A 10,837-nucleotide genomic window follows, 5' to 3' on the forward strand; every position below is an offset into this window, starting at 1 on the left:
TCAACTTTAAAACTTGTAGTCTTCCGCCTCGAGTGACATCACTTGAGGTCATTTGTCAGACTTCAGACAGCTCCCTCTGGAGACACTAACAGTTTATTACTACTCGTTCACATATGCAGTAGTGTTCCCCAACACCTTGAAACACCTGTATGAAATGGGTGGAGTTCCCCTTTTAATTGTGATTTATTTTTACACAGCTGTAAAAGGCTTCCGTTATTAATCTGTGCAAACTTTTCCCATCATTATTAACCTGACCTTCCGCCTCTTCTACCCTTGTGTCTTCACCGACTTTCCTGAAATCGACACACGAGTGATGTTCTTCAGCAGCACCAGACCGTCTGTATAGTGTTCCCAGCAAATGTGCATTGGAATTGTTGGCTTTACTTTGGGGCTTTAATAATAACTCATACCATTTCTTTTTCTGTTTTAATTTGTTTTTTCATAACAAACTCATTGGAAAGTTTAAAATAATTGAAAGTCTGAAGTAACGATAAAGCATATTGAGTATTTATTCCTGGTTTGAGGTAATTGTCATGCCTGCTGTGTGATTTCCCAAAAAATCCATGTAAGCGTTTTCTCTGTCTTGAGGGCTTGACACATTTAAGGTGAAGATTCGAGTGAAAACTCCACCAAACATCTCTGACCGTCCCTGGAGTGTTTAATCAGAAGACCACGTAGCATGTACGTCCCCGCTGAGCCAAACTGGATCCGTCAGCTCACAAAGAACAGAGATGCAGTTTGTCGAGCACCGTTGTTATTCTTCCACTGAACATCAATAAAGGATATTAAAAATGTACTTGGTAGCGTTTACTTTCCTGACAAAGTAACAGAATCACCTCACTTGCATTTTAACTGAGTCTTGCTTTGACTTAAATTCAACTTTAATCTGCTGTTGTTTTCTACCACAAAGAAACATGTCGGCCCTGTAAAACAATAAATATCACTACTGGTCTAGCAACTAAATCTGCATATTCCTTCATTATTCAGCAATATTGCAGCACTTGCTTCCATCTAACTACGATTTATTAGATTAAAACAAATGTGAAGATGTTTTTGTGTGCGAGGCAGTGTGTCTCGAGGTTCTTTCTCATTTAGCTGAATAACTGATCAACAGTAAGGCTATTCATTAAGACCCCCTATCTTCATCCCTCCATCTCTCTCCCCTCTATCCGTTGCCCTTCCCCTCTCCTCCTCTGCTCCCCTGGATTCCTTCCCTGCCTCCTTCTGTCTCCCCCCTCATCATCGCTCATTGTTGTCCTGATGGAGAGTAAACAAGGCCATCTCTACCTTCCATCAGTCTCTCCAGTCCTCTCTCCCTCTCTCTCCCTCCCTCTCTCTCTCTCTCTCTCTCTCTCTCTCTCTCTCTCTCTCTCTCTCACACACCGGTTTCATAAACATATGGACCGCTCTCTTCCTCCCTAAGCCTGCTCACCTCTCCTGTCCCGTCCCCCCCCCGGCTCTTCTGCCATATCTCATGCTTTGTCATTAGTATGCAGAAGAAACAATAATATTCCCTCATCTGCCTCCCACTTACTCCACTGTGTCTGTTCTCTTTTTTTCCTCTTCTGTTCTTTGATTCTTGCTCAACTGCAACTCCTTAATGTTTAATCTCATATCCAAAATCTTGAATTTTCTTTTTCCAGAACCCACGTATAAACAGCTAATGGGGTGAGAAAACTATTTCCAAGGATCAATTTTCCCAAACCAGCGGGTTTTTTAATGATGGAGTCATCCTTCTAATTAAAAAAAAAATGTATTAGCCGTTCATGTTATCAGCTGTTATCAGTATTACCGCCAGCCTTTAGGCCTCATGTGGGGGTTTAAGCCTCAGCTAAAACAGTCCGTTGGCTTTGTATCGTGGCACTGCCTTGGCAAAAACAGAGGTATTTCTATAAATTAATTAATTTTCTTTTTATTTCCTTATTTCTCTGAAATCTTTATTTTTTTTACGGTGGTGAACTTTCCGTATTATGTTCCCACCTGTAAATTCCTACCGTATGGTATGGTTCAAACACAGGACTTTGACTCAGGGGACTGCTGTTCCTAGGTTATGTTTGTAACGTACGTAATGTAACTTTACTTATGTAGCAAACCTCTTCTAACCCATATCTATGAGGCTGATGACCACAGATTATGCAAGTGGAATTTAAATCAACAATATTTGACTTTTAAAGAAATAATACATTCTTCATCGAACAAATAAAACCCATACCATTGCTACATTTGCTATCTTAAGGGTTAACCATAGACTATGTATAGACTGTATATAAGAAGAGGACGTGGACATCGTGACATCACCCAATGGTTTGTGACTGACGTTTTGAAAGCCATGAGTTCGGCGATTTTGCCGTCGCTATCTTGAATTAGGCCCGTTGCCATGTTATTTTTTCCCAACCGATGAACAGTTACCATATTTAGAATGTGGAGGAGTGACATAGAGACGCCGGATATAGCTCTGGTAGCCACTGCGACTTGTCAATCACAGTAAGCCCGCCCTAAAGCATACTCCTCTTTATGGTCTATTTGACTCTACATGGACCATCATTTACAAAATGAACTTCATGCTGTGTTGAAGAAGACTTGAAACTAGAGATTGAGAGCATAAACTCATGTTTACAATGTTTACCGAGGTAATAAATCAAGTTTTCTCATAGACTTCTATCCAACCAGAGGAGTCGCCCCCTGCTAGTCAGTGGAGAGAATGCAAATTCAAAGACACTTCCGCATTGGCTCCACTTGGCAGTATCGGAGGTTGCCACCTGGGGTTGACAAACTCAGAAGTCAGCTTTTGATATATTTTTAGAGTTAATATCTTAAAATGTGACTTCACATCACAACAACAGATACTAAATAAGTTGGGGAAAAAGTGATTTTCCACCAGTACAAACCTGTACAGTATAGGTTTTGAAACATGTAGACTAGGCTTTAAAGTAGGGAGAGGAGATTTAAAATATAGCTGACTGAATTGACATGAATAAGCCAATTTTTTTTACAGAGTTTGGTTGCTTGCTGTTCAATTTTTGGGCTCCAGACCTCTGTATTCCTAACATCCTGGCTACGGCCCTGATGAGCACGATGCTTCTCTCTCTCACTCTCCCTCTCCCTCTCTCTCTCTCTCTCTAGGACCCTGTAGCACCTGCTGATCCCTGGGAGCCTTGACGTCAGCGCTGTAAACGGTGCGCCGGCAGCAGCGGTGCCCACAGGCGCAGCGTCTGTCCACCGGGCAACGCAGGCGGCTGCGGTGGCACCAGCAGCAGCAGCAGCTCCGACACTCTCCTCGGACTTTCCCCCTGCACGACTTTCGAAAACATCCACGCACCGTCTGGAAGGAATACATCCACACACTCATTAGACATCGTCCCCGGGATTTCGACCGATCCACCCCCCTCACCAGCCGCGCCATGTCAACCGCTGTCACCGAGACGGACGAGTCGGCGCGCGGCTCCCCGCTGACGCCCCTGAAGCTGGTCGGGCTGGTGTGCGTCTTCCTGGCGCTCTGCCTGGACGTGGGAGCCGTGATGAGCCCGGCGTGGGTGACCGCCGACGACCAGTACTACCTGTCCCTGTGGGAGTCCTGCTGGAAGCCGGCGAGCACCGAGAACTGGCAGTGCAGCAGCACCCTGGGTTCAGGTAAAAAAAAGTCTCTATACATTGGTTTAGAATAAAAAAAAATCTGTCCTGTCCTGCACGCACTGGACAGGACAGAGGGTAGTTAGCATGTGTCCTCTGGCTTTTGATGAGCCTCGAGAACAAAGAGTTGGATGATGATGATGATGGAGGGAAGAAGGGCTTTAGAGGAAACCAGCCCAAAGACAATAATCTGTTGACTCCTCAAGACTCCCCACTGTCTCTGTCCAACCATAACAAAGCCTCATTCTGACAGTCAACCCGTGACTCCACTGGGGTGTCCACTCTCATTATTGTGAAGGTGAAATAAAGGAATTCTGCCAGGCTGGAGTGCATTAAGGTATTTCTGCCTTGAAAAATGCGAAGGATAAATAGATCATAAATAATAATACAAAAATGAACTGCAACACAGGCTTCTATTGCCAATGGTATCTTGTCACATTCCCACTCAGCCCTCCTCTGATCCTCAAAAAGCTGCAGATGTGACGTGTGGTAAATACTGACCCTGATGTTAATGGGCACGCACGTGGCCGACTGCCACTCTTTCATGGAGGTTGGTGAGGAGAAACAGAGGTGAGCTACCCCTTCTTCATTTATGAATGCGTTAAGAGCTGAAACGATTGTGACAGAAACAATTTTGGATGATCCATTCAAGGCATTTTTGTATTACTGTATATGTGCAGTGCTTCCAGCTTAAATATTTTGATTATATTTGAGTTTTAGTTGGTGGGTCAAGTCATTTTAACATCTCAACTTGGGGTGGGAAATGTTTGGAATATCATATTTAATCTGAAAAGTATGAAAAAGTTAGTTGATGAAGGGAGGTAAATAAATAAAGGTGCCGGCTCGATACAGAGCTCATCCTGTCTCACTCCATTTTCTGTTGTTGTGATGCTCCCCTCTTCTTTTGTTGTCTAGAGAAACAGCCTCGTTGTTGAGAGGAGAGGAGAGGTCTTGCAGTTTTGGGCAGGAGAGGAGGGGTTGATCTGGGATGTTGGATTGGTTTCCAGGGAACCCAGAGTGGCATTACTGTCGTTACTTTAATTGAGGTGAAAGTGGGTTTCTTTACTACCACTGTGACCTGACTGGTGCTAATTACACATAGGGGCATTAAAAAGGTCTTTAAACTGTCAGACACTGTGACAGACTCTATCTATCCACCCACCCGTCCGTCTGTCTGTCCATCCATCCACCCATCCATCCATCACTCTGTCTTTAAGTCTCTGCTGTCTCTGTGGGTGGGATGGGCTCATGATTGTGTGTGTGTGTGTAGCTGTATGCTAAGTGTGTGTGTGTGTGTGACAGAAGGGGAGTCTGCATGTCAGTGTGTGAATTGGTGTGTGTGTTTGGCTACCGCGTTGAGCTGACCTATTTCTGGACAGTCTCCTCTGAAGCCCAGCTGAATATTTCATGTCACACTCTGATTTCTCTGTTGTTGCATCTCCACACCGCCTCTCTTAGGACCTGTTCACACACACACACACACACACACACACACACACACACACACACAGACACAGACACACACACACACACACACTTTGTGACCACAACTTTTGGCAGTTCCACTCTTTTTTTCTGTCCTTCTCAATACAGTACATATACATCCAGACTCCAGACCAGAACTCCCTAATTAGAGGTTTGGCGTGACAGGTTTGTGTCAGCAGTGTGTGTGCGCCTTAGAATGATATATATCCCTGCTTATGCCAGCTCCCTTGGCTCGTTCCAGCACCCAAAACAGACCAAAGCAGCGGCCTCTATTAGTTAATCTCTTCCTTTTCAATTCATCGCGATGATTCTCTTTTTGTTATAATGCCAAACCGTTAGCTCACAAGCTAACAAGCTAATCACTTTGCTAACTGACCCTTAGCAAGCTTGTGTGTTTGGAGAGCTTTATTTTCCCTGTTCAATAACTTTTTTTTAATTTAACAAAATGGTCATGGCTAGACATCAAACATCTGCTCCGTAGGGCATACATGCGTTTTAAAATGGAAACATAGTGGTGTGGATGTAGCCTGAGTTTCACAGTCCTAATCACAGTTTGTTGGCATGAATGTTTTTTTTTTACAACATGGATAACCCTAATTCTAGTTTAATTCTTAAATACCTAATTCTCACTTTAGATAAAGGGTCTCTTTCTGTCATCTTGGTTCCAGCTTAATGCATCTTTTTTTCTTTGAGAGTAAAATTCAGACACTCTATCTATGTAGACGTTTGTGCTCTTGCATCAATGTAATCATAAACACACTGGTTGTATAGATATATGAATGGACATGACACGGCAAAAACGTCACACCCACAAAGCGTGGTGAACAAGGCGGCGTTCCGTCTTCCTGTGGGTTGTAGACACAGAGGAAATGCGCCCGGCTCCAGGTGTTGCACTTGATATATGCACTGAGGCCCATAGGGGCCCTTTATTGGTCATCTCCCTCTTTAAACACCAAGGGGCCTGGGGGCTCTCACATTCATTAAAACCTCCTTAATTGTTCCCGAAGACTGAAGATTTTACTCTCGTAGATGTTTTGATGGCCAAGCTGACGTGTTTTGCTTGCAGACCGCTACCTCTACTTCTTCTTCTACAGCCATTAAAGGCGTAGCCTACACCACCAACTTCTGACCAAACTACAGTTTGCGTAGCTGAGTTCATTCGGTCCCAGCCAGTTCATGAAAATTATTTTCAAAAAGTTCTCTTAAAATTCGCTCGACAAATGAACGGACACGAGCCTCGTGAGAAAAGGCGGCTGCCGTTTCTCACGCTCATGTTAGTCATTGATCAAAGCTTTCGACAACTTCTAAAACCCGTCACTGATTGAGTGTGTGAGAGATCAGAAGCTAACCCGCTGCTCCATGTGGCTCCTCCGTTAAATGTCCTGCCATAAAACATGAATTAATCCATGTGACCAGAATGACAAAAGGGCCATCACTTTAACAAATGGATGAAGCAATGTTACATATTTCATGGGAGTTTTTGATATTGATGACAGGAGCCTGCAGACACTTCAGTCGTCTACCACCAACCAACCAGAGATCAAGTCAGCTCCTCACACAGTTCTTACACACAGAAATCTTACAGTGGACATTTGACACACACACGCACACACACTGTTGAAAGGTGTTTAAAGCCTTAGACAGCCAACCTACTTTCCTCCTGTCTTGATTTGTTCACCCCCCCCCTCGACATCCTCCTGTCTGGCTCAACCGCCTCCTCCTCATCTCCTCCCATCTTCATTCATCTTCCTCCTTTTCTCGTTTGCTCCTCCTCCACCAAACCCTCTTCTTTTCCTTTCCTCTCCCTCTTTGTTTTCCTACAACTCAGATTTCGCGCTCAATCTAGTAAACAAAAATAAATCTGTTTCACGGCTTCAACTTACTGGGAGCAAAAGATGTGCTATTGCTACCAAATATCTTTGTCATTGGCTTGACCTTGACAGATGTCAGGCTGTTGGATTTGGTCACGGCCTTAGAAACCGTTACTAAATGCAATGGGAACCATATTTTCTCCTTTTCTATTTGTATTGCTTCAAATGACGAAAATGTGGTGAGCTTTTTCAGCTTATCAGTCAATTTTTCTGGTGCTTTATTTACACATTTAGGAATCAATCCCAAAAGATGTACTCAAGTTCGTAAACAGGTGCGATTTGAAACCGATTCAAACAAAGAAGTGTCATTTCTTTGACCCACGTTCCCCAGTCTTTGTTGTCACTGATTTGAGATCAGTCACCACTGAGGACCTAAAAAGCCTCCATAAATGCTGCCGCCTCGCTCCTCTGCCCCTCTCATCTTTCTCCATCGGTCTATCGATCCGTCTGTTGCTTTTACTCCCCCGGCTCTCATCTGTACTCTCAAAAAATGAATTGTCTTGTCCTCAAAAATCAACCCTCCTCCCATTTCGTCCTCCCATCTCCTTTTTGTTTGTTCCTCATTCCCTCTCTCCCTCCCTTCCCACCCTTTCTGTCCCTCTCTCCTCCCCGAGGGCTTCATTGTTACATTTACTGCTGTTATCATTTTCCCTTTGTAATTTCACCATCCCTCCTTCTCCTCAGCCCTCTCCATCTCCATTTTCTCCAGGGTCAAGTCTCTCCCCCTTTTTTCTTTCCCTCCCTCCCTCTCCCCCTCTCTTACCTCCTCCTTTCCCCTTCCCCACCTCTCCTCTCCTCTCCTCTGACTCTGTCTCTCCTCTTGGTGAGCCGAGCCCCCCGGAGACGCCCGTTCTATTTGTAGCAGCTGAACGGGGAATGGGAAATGATGTGGCATTCAGTTCTGTGGCGGACAGGCAGACAGGGGAATAGCCAAGAACATACAGCTCCCACTTGCCATCCCAAACACACACACACACACACACACACACACACACACACACACACACACACTGGGGGCATGATGGGGAAAGGGAGGTGCATGTGCCCGAACACACATAATCCTTTTTGGTGGATGCAAATCAAGCTTTCTTCAAAGCGTTTACAGTATCACAGCAGCAGCATGTGGCAGCACATAAAACGCCTGTAAAAGTCTTAAAATAAACAAATTACATCATAGAAGAACAAAATGTATCTTAACTATTTTAATTACAGTATATTCCTCTGGTGTGAACTTGCAGTTATATTATTTTTTTCTGGATAAACCTCTTGTTTTTAAACTTTTATCTGCCGTGTACACTTGGAAACAGGCTGTTTTTTTTCAGGTTTATTTGTCATATTTTGGTCTATAAATTGTTTTTTGATTAAAGGACCAGTGCATTTACGAAGATTTATTGACAGGAATGAAAAATTATATTCATGATTGTTTTCATTAGTGTATAATCGTCTGAAACTAAGAATCGTTGTTGAAACATTTAACCCTCTGAACTCCAAAGCCGTTTTTTTGCTCCTGTCACATTTTACTCTCTGTGGTGATTTTCACTGCAATATAAAAGTCCTGCACTGCTATGGAAACAGAACAACCATGGCTCAATGTCATAAATCATAAAATAAGAAAAGAAACGCAAGTTGAATGTCTTTGATAATGGCTATTCACATTTTTACAACCTCCACTTACAGCCTCTTCTGTCGTCTCCTCAATGCTCTGTGTTCAGCAGCTTCCTAGTTCTGCTGAGGAGTGCAGACTTCAATGTTTTTGACAGGATCTGGTTAAAGTAAACAGTTTATTTGGGGCAAAATGTAGAATACAATGTTTTTGATGAAATATCACAATTTTAAGCTTAGGTTTGGTTGCTTTCTCTGACGGAAGCGTTCATCAAAAAAACTAAATGGCGACGGCCAAAACGTCAGGAACGCCACGACCAAAAGCAAAAGATGCTTGATGGCCAAAAACCAAGATGGCGACGGCTAAAAACCAAGATGACAATGGCCAAAATTAAAGCTTTTAAACGACAATCCACAAACCAACGGGTGACGTCTCTGTGACTACGCACACTTTTTTACAGTCTATGGACTTTACATCTGCAGCTGCTGTACAGGGCTGGTGGGATCTGTTCTGGATACAGGACTACAGCAGCTAATCAGCATGACAGCTTGGAGAGACTTTTCAGTAAAGGAAAAAACAAAGTGACACTGCAGTGCAGTAATCCTGTCACATGGCAAACAATCATATTACAGCAAGAGGTATTTCTCTCTAAGTGAGTGAGAACGGTTCACAGAGCAGCCCAGTGTGTGTGAGAAACTGGTGCAAGCGCTAATTAACGAGTCGTGTAACCCAGGGGTTCTTAACCTTTTTGACCTCGGGGCCCAACTTTTCAAGTACAAAGTGTCCCGGGGCCCATTCAAATATTAACACTATTAGTTTAACTAATTGATCTCACTCTTGGTTTGATTTGTATTCAATAACTATATTGTTACCTGTTCAACTCCACCCCTATTTTGGAGCAAAACCGCCTAAAATGACATACCCAAATTAAAATGGCTGTAGCTTCTGAACCACTCTGACTATATGCATCAAAAGTGTCAGAAAACCTGTAGGTCATATAGAAACAGAGCAGTGGGCCTTTGGAGTCAGTAAAAATTGAAGATTTTTGTCCGCATAAAATAAAAAAGTATCTTTCAGTATAAATAACTGCCTGTGGCTGTATCTGTACAGGTAAATGACAGAATATGGCTGTAACTACACTATCAGTGAACAACTGCCTCAAATTTGAAGAAGATTGGACAAAGTATGACGATTTTACAGTGTTTCTTCCATGAAGAGATCCAGGCGGAGCTCTAAAAGGATATTTGGAGACCCAAATGGACACATGGTAACCAAATGATATTCTGACACACTAAAGGTGTTTCTCCCTTTTTATTTTGATATTATATTACCTTCCTTTTATTTTTATATATGGTCAAAGACTGGTATGTAAGTAGGGGACTTACAGTGCGTAATGGCTGTGACTGAGCGCATGATGAAGTATGAGGGTAGCTCAGTTACACAAGGTTATACGTTGGTTGACAGCTTATATGAGAGGAAGATAAGGTTTGTACTTTAAGTACTAGTGTTTTCTGAAGCTACTAGCTCCATGGTAACATCCTCTAGCACATTGTTGGGTCTGTAATGTGTCTTTTTCCGTCGAAATGCTGCAAGATCCGACTTGCAGCGGTTTTGGCGACATTGGACAGTGTGTGTTTGGGCTCCTTTTGTGAAAGATCCATAAGAAATGAAAGAAAATCGATGATTTCTTTGCAAAGATGAGGGTTTTGGGCATGCTGGGATACCAAACACGGCCATGTTTTGTGACGTAATTTGCGCAAGCAAGCCGTAGGAACAGAACGGAAGGGGAGGGGATCGAGGCCTCGCGGAGTTGAACAGGCAAAACCCTTGTCAAAGAAATGAGATGATACAATGTGATGATCACAAAGACATTTATTTATCATGTGTATGTAAACCTGCATACACAACAAGAAGCCCAACAGGCTTTCCCACGAGCGTTGGATGTTTCTTCGCTAGGTGTCGCTTTATTTTTGAAGGCTTCAGTGCTTCGTTTGATAGCATTAGCCCACATTCCACACACTGGATCATCATGCAATGTTAATGATTTAACACTGCTGCCCTCTAGTGGTTAAATCGTGTAATGTGTATGATTCATTAAATTATTTAACACTGCTGCCCTCTAGTGGTTAAATCGTGTAATGTTTATGATTCATTAAATGATTTAACACTGCTGCCCTCTAGTGGTTAAATCGTGTAATGTGTATGATTCATTAAATGATTTAACACTGCTGCCCTCTAGTGGTTAAAT

At 43.1% G+C, this 10,837-nt stretch overlaps 1 protein-coding gene across 1 annotated transcript in view; it reads left to right on the plus strand.

The window, feature by feature from the left end:
- The first annotated feature begins 3,143 nt into the window (after positions 1-3,143).
- The window catches only part of LOC116386189 (transmembrane protein 47-like), a 27,475-nt gene continuing 19,781 nt past the window's right edge, over positions 3,144-10,837 (plus strand). The window contains exon 1 of the mRNA XM_031852226.1: positions 3,144-3,630. Within this exon, the coding sequence (XP_031708086.1) occupies positions 3,402-3,630 (229 nt within the window). The 5' untranslated portion in view covers positions 3,144-3,401. The remainder of the gene's footprint in view (positions 3,631-10,837) is intronic.

This window comes from Anarrhichthys ocellatus, unplaced genomic scaffold, assembly GCF_004355925.1.
Source record: "Anarrhichthys ocellatus isolate YVR2014 unplaced genomic scaffold, GSC_Weel_1.0 scaffold12, whole genome shotgun sequence".
NCBI classification, from domain to species: domain Eukaryota; kingdom Metazoa; phylum Chordata; class Actinopteri; order Perciformes; family Anarhichadidae; genus Anarrhichthys; species Anarrhichthys ocellatus.